A 19,564-nucleotide genomic window follows, 5' to 3' on the forward strand; every position below is an offset into this window, starting at 1 on the left:
ATTATACATGATTGTTTCTGTAATGTTGCTTTCCAGTCGTGCCCCACTTGCAAAGCAGTTTTCTGCTCGCGTAACCAAAAAAGAAAAGTGTAGCTGCACAAAAGCGAAAAGTGAAGAGACCTTTAGGCTCTTGGGTGCCTTGCGTGCCTGCCTAGACTAGGCCTAAGATGCGTGCCACCCACCAGCGACAGGGCATAATGACTCTGCAAGCTACCTGGCATCCTCGGTAGTTGTACGGCCAGGGCCAGTGTCCGCGCAGAGGCTCGCAAATCCTCTCGCAATGCGTGTAACCGCGTCGGCATTCGGCGCAGCAGATCCCCTGGTGGTCCAGCATGGAGTCAAAGGTCATGGCCCCTTCATCGTCGGCCCCGTCCACGGACCCTGCACCTCCGCCGCGCTGAAAGTTTTTTGAGCCCTGTTAATTTTGATGAGCGATCTTTTTTAAAATTCATGCTCATTTGCAATTTAGATGTTCTCGAGAAAAAAAAGAAAAAAAGTCCAAAGCTCTCTTTCGGCCGACCATGTGACTGGGGTTCTCTTGGGCCATATGAATTTTAATAAGCAATGGGAGTTTTTGTGTCGCTTTTAAAAGTTGGACAAGTTGGGGTGGCTGCTGCAGAGCTGGGTGACCTGTTGTTCGGTTTGCCGATGTCTCATGCTGATGTAATGTCACCCACAGTATTAAAGAACACACTTGTACTATATATTGTCCTTTTAATTTTGTGGATGGTACTTGGTGTCTAAAAGAAACACAAAATTACCCTATATGGATTTTTTCCCTAGTCTAAAAACGTTCAAGAATGTCACAAAATGCTGAATTACAAGGCAGCTAATTTATTGCATTTCTATCTACCTGAAATGGTCATTGCATTTAGGGCCGTTCCGGCATATGTAGAATATATTATAGGCGGGCTGGCGGTTGAGTGGTTCAGTTAAGTTCCTGGTTTAAATCCAGCTACCAGCCTTCCTCTTTGGAATTTGCATGTTGCCTTCGTGCCTGGTTGAGGCCACCTACATTCCAAAAACATGCATGGCAGGTTGATCTAAATTTTACTTAAGTGTGAATGAGCAAATAAATTGTTGTATGGCAACCAGTCCAGAGTGTCCCCTGACCACTGGACAAACTTAGTTAAGATGGGCTCCAGCACCCCTTCTACCCTACTGGGGATAAGCGGTGCAGAAAACGGATGGATGGATTACACCATTGTACATTAAAACTGTAGATGTGACACACATAAGATGTGTCGCCCTATTTAGAAACAAAGAAATTCAATCTTTAAACAGCAGTCGTCCTCATACCTGGGAACTTGGAAAAGCATCAATTCTGTCCATTTTCTATACGAACCATTTAATATATTCATCATCCATCGTATCTGTCTTTTCTTTGTACATTCTTCTATTCATACGTCCATCTATCCTTCCAATCTCTTCTCCATCTAGCTACCTGTCTTACTATCAGTCTCTCTGCCAGCCATTTATCTATTCCTCTATCATCTATTCAACTATCTTCCTCCTGGCTCTGTTAATACTTCCTTCCATCTGTTGTACTTGTCTCTTGTACATCCAGCCAATCTGTTCCTCAACCCATCCGACCATTCTCCAACCCATCCATCCATCTATCAAACTATCCCTCCATTCACCTTGCATCTACCCCTAGTGAGCTATCCTTTTCTCAGATTTTCCGTTTTTTTTTTGACCGTCAACCTCACAGATAATCTACCTTCCCATCCATTTTTACATATTTACATCCATCCATCCATCCATTAATACATTAACCTGATCCATTGGTTTTTCACCTCACCCTGTTAAACTCTGCTTCCATTCGTTGTACAGTTCTCTACGCCATCTAGCCACCTGTCTTTCCATCCATCCCTCCATTAGTCTGCCAATTAATCCATCCATCCATTTATCCATCCAACCTGACGTGACACATTATGTTAAACTTGATTATGCTTATCCATATTTTACACGTTTGATTATTTCTCTTGTGTGATGATGATAAGTGATTGATGATACTTTAAATGTCTTGATATGAAATCTGATTACATGACATGAATAATGTAAAAAGTGTTCTGGTTGTTAAGGTAACAGGACCAATATGAGCAGCAGTTTTTTTCCTGTCTGCCCTTTTTCCCCCCTTCTGATAATCGAACTGTTGATTTAAACTGTTGTAACCTTGCATATGATGACCAGTGGGGGAAATGTCAATCAATCTACATCCCCATCTATTGTATCAATCTATTTTCATCCATACATCTGTCCATCCTTCTATCTACCCATTTTACATGCATTAGTGTGTACGTTTTCCACGTGAACCTGCTAATCTACCCATTGTACCAATGCCTTCTCCATCGAGCGACCTGTCCTTACATTCTTTTCTGCATCCATCACCTTGCATCCATCTATCTGCTCATCTATCATCTTTTTCCTAGTTTGTTAATCTATCCTTCTATCCATTGTAACCATATCTTCTCCCTCGAGTGACTTGTCCAACCATCTATCCCTCAATTTTTCTGTCCATACATCTATTTCTCCATCCATTCCCCTGCCTATCCATAAATCTGCCCCGACCCTGTTAATCTATCCTTCCATGTGTTGTAACGGTCTATTGTGCATCCAGTCAATCTGTCCGTAAATCTGTCAATCCTTCCATTTATATATATGACTTACCCCCCTCAATCTCTCTTCCACCCTACGATGATATCCATCCATCTATCCATTCATCCATTCATCCATCCATCCATCCATCCATCCATCCATCCATCCATCCATCCATCGATCCATCCATCCATCCATCCATCCATCCATCCATTCATCCATTCATCCATTCATCCATCCATCCATCCATCTAAACATCATACCATCCATCCAACAGATAATCCACATTCTATCCATTCAAGCTTTTTGCTGTCCATCCATCCACCTGTCACTCCTTCCATCCTTTGGTCCCTCCATTTATTCTGTTATTTTCCTAACAGGGGTCTTTCTTCGTATCAAGGCAAGACTCATATAAGGCAGCAGCAATGTGTAAAAGTGTTGACAAGCTCGTAAAGTTTCAACGGTTGATGTTGCTTTCAAGGGTTGCTGCGGGGCTCTGTAAACGCCTCTTGATGGCTCATGCAAAATTCATCAATTTGAAGCCAGCTTTCCAGTTTGTTGCGCTCCACTCACATGATAGGGATTCTCAGGGTTGAATCCCGATCCCTCATCCGACTGTAGCCTCTTCTGCTCTGCTTCGCCTCCCCCCGACCTGAAGGAGTCTTCCTTTGCCACCGCCTCCGACACCTCAACGTGGGACTGCCGCTTGGCCCGCTGCGAGTCCCTCCTCCTCCGCTTCCTTCTTCCCCCATCTGTCAGTGGGCCACGAGGGGCGAGAGTATTGGGTCAGTGTTCACAAGACGCCCGCCGTGTCCTCGCAAGCGCAATACTACGCGGGCTCCAACCTCCTCAGAGGTAGTAAATTATTCAATTAGCAACAGTGATATGAAATGGCTATGCATATTTTATGACTATTCTTTTTTACATCAGCCTTGTACGTTGTGTGTTTGCGTGTGTTTCGCTCAGTCATGTATCAACATATAACATAAACAAGGCGATCGACAATTGAGATCTGAATAAACCATTGGCAGCTTTCAATGCAAAGCCGTCAACCAATTAGGAAGTGCTTCAAAGCAGCAAAGTGCAGTACATAAGTTGATTGTGATTCATTGTACATCAGATCTTGAGAATTGTGCAGATTAAAATGCCTTGTGTACATTAGCTGCGGGTAATACAATATATAAGGTTCAGATAATGCTTAAAAGTCATGTCAGTCATTGTGCACACAAAGACATACGTTATCACGGTTTAATCAGTATTTCCAATAATAATGTGAGAGTTGTGCAATGCTTGGACAAAAGGACATAAGACTGCAGGATTTGAACTAGGATCACAAACATTTGAAGGCTGACTGACTACTATGTTGTTACCATTTTGTTACCAGGTTTTATTTTAAAGAGTGGGGCCAATATGGACTCACTACAAATGCATCTACCTTAAAAAAGGACATTAGACAATTGCACATTTAATTGATAGGCGGATTCTAAAATTACTTATTCAGAGTTCTTATTAAACATTGATCATATTGTAAAGACACTAATCATGTTGCCAGAAAACACACAATACCACTAAAACATTTAGATAATCCAGCGCCTCATCACTGGGAAACATTTTTGTGATGAAACAGTCCACCATCAATCTAAATGGTCTACCTGGTGCTCTCAGGCACCGCATTGGGGTGTTCCCCCTCACATTTTTGTCTCAAGAAAATCAAAAATAAGATCAGAAGCAAATTAATTTTTTTTAATACTATTTTTTTTCTACCTTTTTCACCGAATATGTTGCTGTAGCAGCAGAAGGTCAAAGTAAGGAATGATTACAAGTTGAATTATTTACAGCTCCATGGAGTATTGTTTGTTTTGTGTAAGCAGCTAGGAGCAAGCAGGGTTCGTACAGGTTTTTGAAATCCTTGAAAATGCTTGACTTTTAATGTTGTGTTCCAAAAAATTAAAAAGTGTCTGAATTTTGGATATAGGTCTTATCAATGCTTTACATTGTTGCCAATTATCTAAACAAGTCTCTTCTTTTCCCTCGTGATTAACTGCCGCTGACATTATTTTGTATGTTATTGTCCTGTGAAGCGTCATTGCCCCCTACGTGTCGAATCCGATAGGACAGGTGCATGCCACACCCAAACAGGGCACTATAAAAATGTATTATTGAAAACATTACATATCAATTATGGACATTTATTATGGCCCATATAGAATAATTATGTATAATTTCCCAGTTGTAAATACATACAGTACATGACATAACATACATTACTACTGTACATAGTCATTTTTACCCAACACCTATATGAGGAGAGGTTTGTCTCTAAAATATTAACACACATATTGTTCAGATCCACTTATATATTTGCAACTCAAGATCTAAAAAATGTCTTAATAAATGCACACGAAAGATTATGTAAATTGCAGATATATTTGAGGCTCTGCAAATACAAGATTAGCAAATGATCTGCCAAGGTAAATAAGATTGCTAAATAAATAGATTCTTTCTTTTATTTCAGTTATCTCATATTTTTTTTGCACTTCAGTTGCAGATATGAACCGCGATCCAACTTTTTGAAAGCCAAATAATTTCCTTAACTAGTGGGGCACTTCCCTCAAGCAGAGTCCCAATGAGATTAACTATGAAAGACTTTTGAAATAGACCAAAGTGGCCAATATCAGGTCAGTCCTTCCCCAGACTTTGGAATGCTTAAGTCTCACGTTTTGAAGGCAAACCTTTGGGAACAAGCGGTTGGAGCCAGTAAATAGGTAGCTTGGCGCATAGCGCCAGAACCTTGGGGCTCAGGAAGGTCACATCCTTCAGCGGCTCTTCTGAAGACAACCAAATGAGGAACTCGTCGTCAAACCTCATCGGCATGTCTTCGTCAGCCTGTTGGCCCAAGCACAAGCACTTCAGTTTAAGAATAAAGTTCTTTAAGTTCGGATGCTTTATTTTCCATCTGCAAAAAAACACTGTACACTAAAAACTGTATACATAATGACTTGTTTGGTTTTCTTATGTTCGAAATAAAGTTTCATTCATTCATTTTAATACATTAACTATATTGTTTCAGAATTCCATGTGATAATCTATGTTCAATATTACACTGAGATACACCACATTTCGTTAACTTAAAGTCTCCCTTAGTTGGTTCCTTCCTGAAGCAGAGATGAAGATTCACTTGTACAGTATGTCTTTAGTCCAGTTAACAAGGCAAAACCAAAATAATTTGGTTGGGACGTTTTGTATGTGTTTTATCTTTGGTTTTGTCTTTTTGTATGTTCAAGAGTGTGAAAATAAAGAAACAAATGAATAAAGATTTTACATATATACATATATATATATATATATATATATCAGACACTGGAATCAGTCAATTTGTTCAATATGTATATATATATATATATATATATATATATATATATATATATATATATATATATATATATATATATATATATATATATATATATATATATATATATAGGGTTTTCAAAGGCAGAGACTCACTGAAGGTTGCATATAAGATGCATTCAATGTCGCTTAAGCTTCAGTTAACAGCAGTGACTATGTCTTTCAACCACTAAAGAATATTTTTTTACACATTTCGATTTAAATAAAATGTTTCACTATCAGTTTGCGAAAAAATGATTGATGGAATCAGCAGTGTCTGACAAAAAGTTACCGGACACCAGGGCAGACAACTCTGAAAAGTTGCCTGCCCAGCCAGAAAGTTGCCTGCCCCTTTTTTACAACTTGAAACACAATAAGACGCCTAATCGCAAAAAAAAAACATTGTTTCAAAAAATTAGGGATTGATAATAAGAAAATGTTGTCAGCTTCTTTTGAATCTTTCTTCTGGGGCTGATGTTTTGGCTTGATTCCTAACCACGTACCCATTTTTCTCGTGTTCTCTGTGCATCTACTTTGGAAAATTATATTCAAATGAACGACCTTATAACGCTTGGAAAGTCCGGAAGCACGAAGTTATCCGATGCAGGCTTCTGATTGGCTGCCGAGTATGCAAATCGGCAAAAGAACCGACATTCCAAAACTTCCAAACCGAACGAACATGTCGAAATCAGAATAAAGCAAAAAATCTTTTTTTTTTTTTTTTTAAAGTTGTTGGCCACCCGGGCTGAGACGTTTTGTAAGTTGTACGCCTGACGTAAAAGATGCACGTCCCGGGCGTCCGGGCAGACGTTATTTCAGACACTGGATTCAGTCAATTTGTTCAAACGTATACAGTAGTCTGTGATGTGTATGCATGGTATGGCTCAAACCTTGTTGTAGCTAGCCACTTGTATTGCAGGGCGGACTGAAATTGATCTTAAACATTGGAGTGTTTTAGAGTTTGAGCCTAAGAAATTATCATCCATATTAGCCTCCGCATTAACATTTTATAAGGCGGGAGCCCCACCCCAATGTCATGAGTGCCGCAGATGGCCCAGGATACGAGTTTGAGACCCTTGATCTAACTTTTTGCATTGAAATGTAGAAGTATTTTCACAAAAAAGTATAAAATACAACAAAATGGTATGGGTTGACCGGTGTGTGACATGAGAGAAAGACAAGTGTGCAAGTACCAGGACTCTGATCAGTAATTCTTTGTTGTGAGCTCCCAGGCGAGGAAGGTTTCCTTTGATTTGGGATTTTATATAACACTTGTCTCCCCCGAAGAATCGGATCGCAGTTATTCCCTGCGCCAAAATCACAGAGACACCATGTTTACTCAGACTTCTTCTGAGGGAGGGGGAAAAGAGGTAGGGTCACTTACGCTTTGAAAGTCTCGTATTTCTACGGCCTCCTCGTCCCCGCTGCCCGTTTTGAACCTCTCCACGTTATCTTCTGGGTCAATTTCCACCGAACCTTCTCGAACCTCCCCGTTGATGTTCATGCTGTAATGAGCGCTGTATACCTGCGAGGGTCCGATGCAGGATGTTAAAAGGACAGTGTGTATATCAGATGTTGCTGTGTTGTGTAGGGCAACAAAAATTGTGCTAAAAAGCACAAAAAGAATACATAATAATAACGTATTATGACAATAATATATATATATATATATATATATATATATATATATATATATATATATATATATATATATATATATATATATATATATATATATATATATATATATATATATATATACCGTAAATTCCGGACTATAGAGCGCACCTGATTACAAGCCGCACCCACCACTTTATGAGTGGTTTGACAATTTTGTACTCACACAAGCCGCACCCATGCATAAGCCGCGGGCGCCCGCAGTAACAAGTTTAACCCGGGCTAGGCTGTAAGTTCCACAATTGTAACTTCTTTTTTTTTTGTAGAGGTTTATTGTTCTATATTCTTTATCAATTATCCATTATCCGTTATCAGTCAAATCATAATACACTACAAAGCCAAGAGGCCCAGACTCTTGCTCCCAGTCAAAAGGCTGGGTCAAGGTCCTAGCCCCAGGGCCGGGCAGCGATCAGTGCAAATGCACCAATCCCGGAGGTACTGCAGGGTTATTGTTCTATATTCTTTATCAATTATCCATTATCCGTTATCGGTCAAATCATAATACACTGCAAAACCAAGAGGCCGGGACACTTTTATTTGGTTTGGTTTGAACAAATGTATTGACACTAATAACAGAAAACAATCATGACAATCTCAACAGCAATTAAGCACATTCACAATATTATATTTCAACATAACGTTTTTAACAGCAAACACAATGTGAAGTTTGAACAACCCCTCTCGAAAATCTTAATAGCAATCAAGCATATTCACAATTTCATTATATAACATCTTTGTTAGAGTCATTAGATCCGTCCAGGCCAAAGTCGATTGTCCTTGGTCTGAACAAATCCACCGACACCAACAACAGCAAAACAAACATGACAATCTCAACAGCCATCAAGCATATTCACAATTTTGTTATATCTGACAATATGACGTGACAATATTACGTTTTAACATTTTTCCCTGACATTTTCAACATCAATTAAACAATTTCAGAGTTATTATCTTTTAACAGTAGTTAACCAATGTGTAAAGGGCAATACTATTGTGCAAGGGCATAGCTCTGCCATCCCACCCTCTCAAGCAGCATCCTTCCAGTCCTCTGTGTGGGTCCTCTCCCTTCCCACTTCTACCTTCCACAACCCAGGCCGTTGCTGCGGGACCCCCACAGTGTAGCTCCGGTTCCCCCCTCCGGGTGGGTGCAGACGATTCTTCTTTATGGCTGCGTCCTAGGCCCTCCGCTCGCAGATTGTATGGTATCTGCAGCCATTTGGAGCAAAGCCACGGGGGGGACTGCCTGCACCTCCATACCAGCAGGTTTCTGGAGGTCCAGATGGCGTCCTTGATGGCGGCGAGAGTGAGCCAGTCTCTGGCAAAGTCGTTCCGAGACCTCCTCGACCGACTCACCCCGTAAAGCACGTACTGTGCATCAGGGACCTCCCCTGCTGGCAAGTCCGGGAACTTTCCTAGTTGGTCGGCCATTGTCCACAAGTCCTCGGCAGCGTTGCACTCACAAAAAAGGTGCCTCACCGACTCCTGGGCGCCGCAGCCAGGTCGAGGGCATGTCGAAGTAGCTGACATTCCTCGGTGGTGCATTACGGCTCTGACTGGGAGAAGCTCATGAGCCACCATCCATGACAAGTCTCGTAGTCTGTTTGGGAGGGCAGGATGATTCACGTTGCTCCAAACCGTTGTAGGTTCGCCAAACGCAAACCCCCGCACAGGACTTACTGTTGCTCAATCTTGCACAATAGCAATAAGGGCCCTGTGGTTTTGTAAAGTGTGACATTCTTGTGTTTCCAAATCAAACTTCTTTAAAAAATCCCGAATAAAGAGATGTGTTGGTGGCAAGTTAAATGAAACTGGAATCAAACGATTGTTTGGTTTAAGCTTTAGCTTCCGCATATATGACACTTGGGGTTTTTAAGGGTTATTGATCTATCTTCGTTATTCATTATCCATTATCCGTTATCGGTCAGTTCTTAATATGCTACAAAGCCTAGGAGCCGGGACACGGCTCTTAGTACACAATTCCAGAACCACAGTTGACATCACAAATAGAAAATACCCGTGATTAAGATATGATGCAGACTTGTAAAGTCGGGGTCTCGTTGAAAGTAATCCAAGGAAACAAAATGTATATTTCCAAAGTTAGGGGTGGGAAAAATATATATCCACTATGGTCCGCTGCAACAACAGACAGATTTACCGGTAACTCAGCTTTACCACATTTCCCATCAGCCTGCGTTTTCTCCGCCCCTTATTTTTGATTCGTCCGTAGAACACATAACAGAATAAATCTCTAAAATAAATACATTACAAAATTATACAGTTGCAAATACATATTATATATGGTTACATATATTTACGAAAAAAGACGGTACACCGAGAGAGTTTTCAAGGCTTTAATAATAATAATATAACTTTCATCCAAAACCGTGCCTTTGAAAGGTACCAACACGCTAGTAGGATCACGCTCGCAATGTACCAAACATACCTGTGAAGAAAAAGCATCCCATAAATGTGAAATTCACGGTGGATCGTCTTCAACTTCCTTCTCATTACTATTGCCATCAAGGGCGTCTTCATCAGTATCGGAACGCACCTCAACTTTACAGAAAATATGTGCTAAAACTTAATTGGCGCACATATTTGAATTACCTCAATCTTACCTTTTAAACTCCTGCGCCGCTGGTGGCTGTTAGAAAAATTCCATAATTTAGCCGCTTTACTGAATAAGCCGCAGGGCTGAAAATTTGGGAAAAAAGTAGCGGCTTATAGTCCGGAATTTACGGTACAGTGCATCCGGAAAGTATTCACAGCGCTTCACTTTTTCCACATTTTGTTATGTTACAGCCTCATTCCAAATTGTATTAATTTAATCTCTTATCTCAAAATTCTACACAAAATACTTCATTATGACAATGTGAAAACGTTTTTTTTTTCTTTTTTTGAATTTATTAAGAATAGAAAACTAAGAAATAACATTTACATAAGTATTCACAGCCTTCGCCATGAAGCTCAAAATTGAGCTCAGGTGCATCTTTTTTCCACTGATAATCCTTGAGATCTGTCTACAGCTTAATTGGAGTCCACCTGGAGTAAATTCAGTTGATTGGACATGATTTGGAAAGGCAAACACCTGTCTATACAAGGTCCCACAGTTGACCCTAACCCTTTCGCAACACTTAACCCTAACCCTAACACCAAGCATGAAGTCAAAAGAACTGTCTGTAGACCTGCTAGACAGGATTGTCTTGAGGCACACATCTGGGGAAGGATACAGAAAGAATCCTGCTGCTTTGAAGGTCCCAATGAGCACAGTGGCCTCCATTATTCGTAAATGGAATATATTTGGAACCACCAGGACTCTTCTTAAAGCTGGCCGGCCTTCTAAACTGAGCAATCGGGCAAGAAGGGCCTTAGTCAGGGAGGTGACCAAGAACCCAATGGTCACTCTGTCAGAGCTCCAGCGTTCCTCTGTGAAGAGAGGAGAGCCTTCCAGAAGGACAACCATCTCTGCAGCAATCCACCAATCAGGCCTGTATGGTAGAGTGGCCAGACGAAAGCCACTCCTTAGTAAAAGGAACATGGAAGCCCGTCTGGAATTTGCCAAAAAGCACCTGAATGACTCTCAGACCATGAGAAACAAAATTCTCTGGTCTGATGAGACAAAGATTGAACTCTTTGGTGTGAATGCCAGGCGCCATGTTTGGACGAAACCAGGCACTGCTCATCACCAGGCCAGTACCATCCCTACAGTAAAGCATGGTGGTAGCGGCATCATGCTGTGGGGATGTTTTTCAGCAGCAGGAACTGGCAGACTAGTCAGGATAGAAGGAAAAATGAATGCAGCAATATATAAAGATATCCTGGATGAAAACCTGCTCCAGAGCGCTCTTGACCTCAGGCTGCGGCGAAGGTTTATTTTTCAGCAGGACAACGACCCAAAGCACACAGCCAAGATCTCAAAAGTTTGGCTTCAGAACCACTTCGTGAATGTCCTGGAGTGGCCCAGCCAGAGTCCAGACTTGAATCCGATCGAACATCTCTGGAGAGATCTGAAAATGGCTGTGCACAAACGTCTCCCATCCAACCTGATTGAGCTTGAGACATACAGTATTGCAAAGAAGAATGGGCAAAACTGCTTAAAGACAGGTGTGCTACACTTGTGGGATCATATTCAAAAAGACTTGAGGCTGTATTTGCTGCCAAAAGTGGATCAACAAAGTATTAAGCAAAGGCTGTGAATACTTATGTAAATGTAATTTCTTAGTTTTCTATTTTTAATAAATTCAAAAAAAGTAAATAGGAAACTTTGTCATAATGGAGTATTTTGTGTAGAATTTTGAGATAAGAGATTGAATTAATACAATTTGGAATGAGGCTGTAACATAACAAAATGTGGAAAAAGTGAAGCGCTGTGAATACTTTCCGGATGCACTGTATATACATATGTATAAAAGTTGATACTTCCAATTTGGTTTGCAAAGATGCAATGCTCAATGAAAAAAAAAAAATAATAAAAAAAAAAAATAAAAATATATATATATATATATATATATATATATATATATATATATATATATATATATATATATATATATATATATATATATATATATATATATATATATATATATATATATATATATATATATATATATATATATATATATATATATATATATATATATATATATATATATATATATATATATATATGGACGACTTTGCTTCTCATTTACCTGCCCATAGTTAGCGAATGTAAAAAATTGTGACAGAGCTTGACGAAAATGAAAAGAAAAGGATATACAAGAGGAAATCTAAGAAGAGAGTAGGGGAAAAAGAAGAGAAATGAAAAAAAGATAAGAAAACAAGGGAGAAGACAGAAAGGGAAACAAGGAAACAGGCAAAGAAATAAAATCAAACAAGCAAAAATAGAAAAAGAAAAAAGGAAAAAAGAAGAATAGGAAAATGAAAGAGAAGAGAGGAAGAATGAAAATGGAGGGAAAAAAGCTAGGAAAAAAGAAGAGAGAGAAAAAAGGAGATGAAAAAGGCCAATTTCCGTTTTGTTTACTTCAGCTCATATCTCAAGTACTATTAAACTCTACTTTTGTCATTTTTATGGAAATTGGTGGTAAATTTGGACCGTATTTAAAACATGCATTTTCTTAATTATACCATTTTCAGACTACACCAACAAAAAACGGGCATGAAATCACGTTCGACTCCTTTTCTACCTGCTCCCTCTCCTGGTCCTATTGTGTTGTAAATTCTGGAACAGTAGTGCTAAAAGTAAGATTAAAGCGGATTGGCAAGGTGTTTAAAAAGTTACAAAGGCTCTTTAAACTCCGTAGGACATGGTTAACACATACTTGGCAAATGGAAAATAATTAACTTCAAACTTTTTAAGGACGATTGGAATGGCGCACCTCACCTTAACTGTGACTCCCCTTGGTAAGCCAAATGGGTTTTCACTAATAAGTTAATGTGCATGAATGGATTCCCACTGATTCTTAGGAGTAAGCTTGTGATCATAGTGGATTTAGCGGGGACATGTCTAGAACAGAAAAATACATATTGTGGCGCGATTAAAACACTCGGCAGCAAGATAACTAACAAATATGTCAGCTCCCTCTAGGTGAGCTTCATCTTATGTCAAATAAATAAAAATGAATTGAATAAGTATTTAATAAAATACAGTTATAGTTAAGATCATGTATTTTTTGCATATTACTAAAATCAATATTGTCTTTAAACTCATTTAATGCCAGACACACTCTCATTCGTCGGATATAAGGATCAACACTAGGAAGTTGGGCTTCATTGATGTGTAGAAAAGTATCTGTTTAAAGACACTCCTGCCATCTAATGTTGATTTATCATCTTGAAACAATTACCATAGGATTGATACTTACTGATGAGTAGTGTCGTTTCTTCTAGTTTTTAAATAAAACTAGAAAAATGTTTTATGTTTTTGCACTCAGGACAATGCTTCTGAAAACGTATTCTTACGTTGTGACATTGAATGGGTTGATTAATGACATTTTTTTTATAACTATGAGGCACTAAACAATACACACTGTCTCTTAAAGTGACTTATTAGTGGAGTGGCGGGGGAGCCAAAGGGGTGAAGTTGAAAACAAGCACGCCGCCGCTATTTGCTTTCATGTCGTCGGCCAGCTTTCAAGAAATAGTGCTGGCTTTGTGCTCAGTGGGAGTCGAGTGAGGGGGCGCTGTGGGGAGAGGGAGCGCAGGAAAAGCCTGATCTCTGCCATACAGGTGAGCTCATTAAGATTTGAGTCAATATGGAAATGTGCGGCGAGCTCGCGAGCATTTGATCTGTCTTGGCAAACATATTTCAAAACGTACATTTTGCGTTTGCATTAAGGTGATTGACAAGCAGGCCTCATTATATTTTTTCTTTACAAAACAACATTGACATGAGACATGGTATTTTTTTTTTTTACTTTGTGCACTTTAAAACTAAAACAGCTGTAGACAAGGCTGGGGAAGCGTCATACAAGCAATTCAATGTCGTATGTTTTTCTTCTGAATTCCCGTGTATCTGAGTATGGGCACAATAAATCGGAATTTGTTTGGTAAAAAGACAGGACATTAACAAAATCAAAGCCACAAGGAGTGGCGTCTCCAATATGGTGCCCGTGGGGACCAGTAGCCCCCAAACAACACTTGAGTTGCCCGCTAAAATGTTCTGAAAGCAGGGGGATGGGTCATTGTGATTTTCTAGAATATTTGATTTCTTACTGACGTGATCTTTTAGAGGTTGTCTGGGCTTGTTGTACTTCTAATAAATATGGTAATCAAATCTTAGTAAAAACATAGTAATAATAAGTGTTGCATATTTAGGAATAGATATCAAATTGGTAGCCCCCGGTACAGGTAAGATCGAGCCTTAAAATATCAGCCTGACCTGACCAGAGTCACGGATATACAAACCTGAACCCGCCCAAACCCGAGAGATTAATTTTGATAGTTTTGATCCCCGATTTTAGCTAACCTGCATTGGCTCCTTGTTAGCCTAAGATGTGATTTAATTTCCCTCTATGTCCTGGTCCGGAGCCTTCGCAATGAAAGCGCTGGTCAACTGGTGATCCCAAAAGCCAAGAAGAGTTCCACAGGTTCGAGAGCATTCTCCATCTGGACACTGGTGCTGTGGAATGCTCTTTCACCTGAGATCTACAACCTCAGTGGAAATGTTTGTATCTAAGCTTAAAACACACTTCTACTCTATAGCATATGAATAACCTATATTTTTTTGTTGACAATATCTGTGTATTATTTGTTATTGCAACATCCATTGCAGCCTGGTCATCCTGAAAGGGGGATTACCACATGTGCGGTCCGTTCTCAAGGTTTCTTCATTGTTCCTCATGTTGAGGTTTTTGAGTTTTTCCTTGCCCTCATGTTGGTTTCAGATCAGGAGATGGTGTAATAATAGTCTCTAATAATAGTGTGTGCAATAACCTGTGCAGCCCTTTGAGATTCTTTGTGATTAAGGGCTATACAAATAAAAATGACTTGACTTGACTTGAATTAAGCTCGAAATAAACCTTGAGCTTTCATTTGCTGCCGAAGTAAACATAAAGCTTTAATCCAGCTGCATTTACTTCAGCGCTGAAATGTGCATTTTGGCTGAACTTAGCAGTTTGGGGTTTACTTGGGCTCGGGTCCCTCATTCCAAGTATGCACTGCAAGTGCAGCGCCTAAATGAAGGGTACGGCGCTGAAGTGTGCATCTCGGCGACGTGCAGCAAACAAAAGTTAAACTGAACAAAATGCCACTGAAAAAAAAAAACTTCTCCAGATCACGAGCTGCAAATAGTAAATGATTTGACCAAAAAGCAGAAAGAAAGTTTATAAAGCTTGTAAGCTATTAACAAAAGGCAGACATGACGTCTGCTGTGAGGGAGATGGAAGGACGAAGCCGCGCGTCTCTTACCCCAACATTAAAATTTTCTTTGGATAGAGTGATTTTGAGTTAAACTAATAGTATTTTCTTCATCTAAATAATTACTTGAGTAAGTGCATGCTGTGTAGATCCTCCACAAGGGGTAAGAAAAAATGGTGAGAGTTGAAGCCTGACTGGCCCCATTTAATGATTGCCATTTTAAGCCCGAACCCGACTCAAATTTCGGCCCAGGCCCAAGATCTTAACTCTAGTCCCTGGTGACCCCTGCACTACAGATGTGGTCATTTCTGTCTGGGAAACATTTTACTTATTGGGGGCTCATTTGTGCCAATCCACACACTTAAGATTTTTTTCAAAATGGCCGCTTTGAACCAAAATTAAATTGTGTTCCTTTTTCCGACAAAAAAGTACTTGAAACGTGTTCTCGTGCCACAATTTGAGTCCTGGAAAGATTGGCAAACATTTCTTGGGTGCCAGAAAGTAAATATAATAAGCTGAGCGATTGTGAAATGGCCTGCATGTTAGCTGACGCCTGAAATATCCTTTTGCTAGCTTATTATGTAAACAAGCCTTGTGATCTGAGCCAATGAAGCAGTGTCAAGTGTGTTGCCACCACTTGAGGCAAGCCAAGGATTTGACCCCTGCAACAAAAATATGGGTCTCTTCTATTGCATGTGATGTTGTGCATTTTATTTTTAAATTGACACTGCATTTTATCTTGATTTTGAGATATTTTTCGCTAGGTGAGTCTAAAAACAGTCCATGGAAAAATGTGTGGACCTGGATTGTGTTTGTGTGGGTGTTTTAGCATTGCGGATTAATCTAAAACAGAAAAAATAAAATAAAAAAGGTTCATGTTGAGGAATTTTTTCACATAAGCCAAATGGTAAAAAACATTTAATTGCACTATTTTAAAGTAATAGCACAGTAATCCCCCGCTATAACGGGTATTCTTTTCTCGGTTTTGTTTTGGCATCGTACATTGTGTTCCACATTCTGATTGGCGAAAAAGTACCCTTGCTTATTATAATTTGACAGAACAGTAGTTATTTGTGAAAAAAAAAACCTTTATGCAGGATTTGCTCATTCACACCTAGGGACAATTTGGATCGGCCAATTAACCTGACATGCATGTTTTTGGAATGTGGAAGGAAACCCACGCAAGCATGGGAAGAATATGCAAACTCCGCACAGGAAGCCCGGTAGCTGGATTTTGATCCCATGGCCTCTGAACTGTGCCACAAACGAGCTAACCACTCAACCGCAGTGCCGCCCTCTTTTTGGAACATAACCCCAAAATAAACGAGGGATTACCTTCATCAACGTATTCTACCTTGTTCTTTCTATGACTGGTTTTCGGTTGCACTACACATACAGCGACATCTCGTGGTCAAAAGCTACATACTGTCTTTGTGAAGAATTGTAATTCTATGCTGTATCACGGTTTACTATTCACAGTTTCTTTACTTCGCTAATTTCTATCATGCATTGTGTTATGCATTCTGACTAGCTAGCAAGTCGCCCCGCCCCCTGTCTGTATGTCAATAATGTTGCGGTCTGAGTTTTACACGTATGGAAAGCTACATTACGTACATGCATTTTTTTTTTCCAGTTTCCAGTTCCTCTAAAATCCACCGTTTCAACAAGACACCAAAAGGCAAGAGAAAATGCTTTATATCACAAATGAAGTAGGAGTTATTTCTATGCCAAAGGAAGGTAAAAGCATTTTAACACGACATCTTTGTTTACCCAATAAAATCCACATGACAGCGACCAAATATCTCCCTAAGTAAGGATAGTGTCCTGAAATCATTTACAACGCTAAAGTGCAGTATGCAGTATTGCCGAAAGATTATTTTTACAGTAATAATTTCAGGCTTTGTACGGGTGCTTGACATCTTTAATTAGGATTGAGTTTTAATCTTGCGTTTTCAAGGAATGATAAGTGCTTGGATTTTGGGTGAAGTGCTTATAAATGATTGAAAATGTTGAAACGCCTGGTATTATTTTGTATGGCATTGCCCTTTGAAGCTTCATCAACCCCTATGGGTCGCAGTCAATAGGACAGGCGCATAATACACCTTAATAGGGCACTATGAAATGTGTATTAGTGCAAAGATGTTGTATCAATTTTGGACATTTACTATGGGCCAAAATTAATGTAGCCTGTCCCAGAGATAAAACCTAAAGGGAAACAAATAACTATATGGGATTTACCTCACAGAAATGTACAAATGTATTTTTCAGATCCACAATTATATTTGGGATTTACTGAAGATCTAAAAAACTTATGTTACATGTTAAAAAATATTACTAGAACTGCTTTTTACATCTTCGTAACATTGCCAAAATTCGCCCTATGCTGTCCCAGTGTGATGCTGAGATCACCTCCTGTCTCGATTACTGCATTGTATTACTCTCCGGTCTCCCGAAGTCCAGCACCAAGAGCCTGCAGCTGGTACAAAATTCTGCACGAGTTTTTTAAGCAAGACAAATAAAGTTTAAACACTTGACTCCGATCAACCTGCATTGGCTCCCAAACAGTTTAAGAAGTGATTTTAAGGTTCTGTTGGTTTTTAAAAAAAAACGATGCATGGACTTGCCTCCTCGTATCTTTCGGATTAAATTTCTCCCTATGTTCTTGCTTGGATCCTTTGCTCGGAATATGCTGGTGTGTTAGTAATACCAAGAGCTAAGAAGAGATCCGCAGGTTCGAAAGCATTCTCCATTCGGGCCCCGATGCTGTGGAATGCTGTCTGAGATTCAATATGCAACGTCTATGGAACTGTTTAAATTCAGGCTTAAATCACACTTTTATTCTAAAGCGTATGAATGATCTGTTTCATGTTGGCGATGTCTGTGTATTCCAACATCCATTGAAGCCTGGTCATCCTGGAAGGAGTTTGACCTCATTTGCAGTTTTTTCATTTTCATCATGCTGAGTATTTACATTTTTCCTTGCCTGTATGTAGGTATCAGATCAGGGAATGGTGTAATAATAGTCAATAGTCTGTAATAGTCTGTGGTCTGTTCTTCCCTTTGAGACTTCTTGTGATTAAGGGTATACAAATCAACATGACTTGACTTGATAAATGTAAACGCAACATTAAAAATCACATATATATTTGTAGATCTTAAAATTCAAACCATATTTCTTCTTTAAACCCTCTTTTTGGCAAAACAACCCATTTCATAATCGAGAAATTTGAGAATCTATGATTACTAACCCCCGCACCCCTACGCACCCCCCCACAGCCCTTTCCTCAAGCACTTCACCAGGGGTTCCCATCTCTCTCCCCGTTTATTGAACTCACATTTTTTTCGTTGTCTTTCTTCAGAAGGAGAGCAGCGGCAGAGGCACAGAGCATCAGCACGGCGCCGACGGAAAGCGCCACGGCTCCATATCGCAGCAGCCTGCCGACCCCCGTTGGAGCTTTCACCTTTCCCAGTTTCAAAGGACCCAAACCAGACATATCCGTCACGACCCGGACTCACCTCCATAAACGGCTTGCCATACCTGATGTAAGAAGGTCTTGCTTGAATCGATTTGCTGTTTTTTTTGCTGTCCTTCCATTGTGGCCCCTACAACGTAGCCTCTCTGAGAACTATGCTTTGCAGACAATTTGCTTGAGCCGCAAGCTTCTATTCAACAGTTGGGTGTGAATGACGTGCAGTGGAATTCTTCCCTACTTGCTGTTAGCTAGCTAGCGCCAACAGGACCGGTTCTAGACATATATACGATAGGTGGGTGCGTTGGGCGCTATCTGGTGGCGGGGATGCCAAGTGTTTTGGAGAAATACTCATCTTTGCTAAGGCAACAGAGCTTAGCAAAAGTATTGCTCCCTCATCACCCCCTGAGGACTTTTCGATATATTTCCATATGTCGGGTGTCAAACTTATGAATGAAACAATAGAACATGTGAGACACAATTGTGAAAAGAAAACACACATTTTATATGGTGCAAAAATATTGACCATGAGGAGTTAATTGTTTGTAGAACCTCGTTTAGCTGCGATC

General features: G+C 39.8%; 1 protein-coding gene across 1 annotated transcript; it reads right to left on the reverse strand.

Moving 5' to 3' along the window:
• Window positions 1–151: 151 nt before the first annotated feature.
• On the reverse strand, window positions 152–19,019 carry cnmd (chondromodulin). Its single transcript, XM_088353520.1, has 6 exons — window positions 18,861–19,019; window positions 7,373–7,513; window positions 7,182–7,295; window positions 5,331–5,484; window positions 3,172–3,350; window positions 152–397 (listed from the first exon to the last, which is right to left on the reverse strand). Exons 1-6 carry the CDS (start codon window positions 19,017–19,019, stop codon window positions 152–154), a joined length of 993 nt encoding a protein of 330 aa, XP_088209646.1.
• Between the last annotated feature and the right edge of the window lie 545 nt (window positions 19,020–19,564).

This window comes from Urocampus carinirostris, chromosome 14, assembly GCF_059441175.1.
Source record: "Urocampus carinirostris isolate Australia breed hairy pipefish chromosome 14, RoL_Ucar_1.0, whole genome shotgun sequence".
NCBI lineage: Eukaryota > Metazoa > Chordata > Actinopteri > Syngnathiformes > Syngnathidae > Urocampus > Urocampus carinirostris.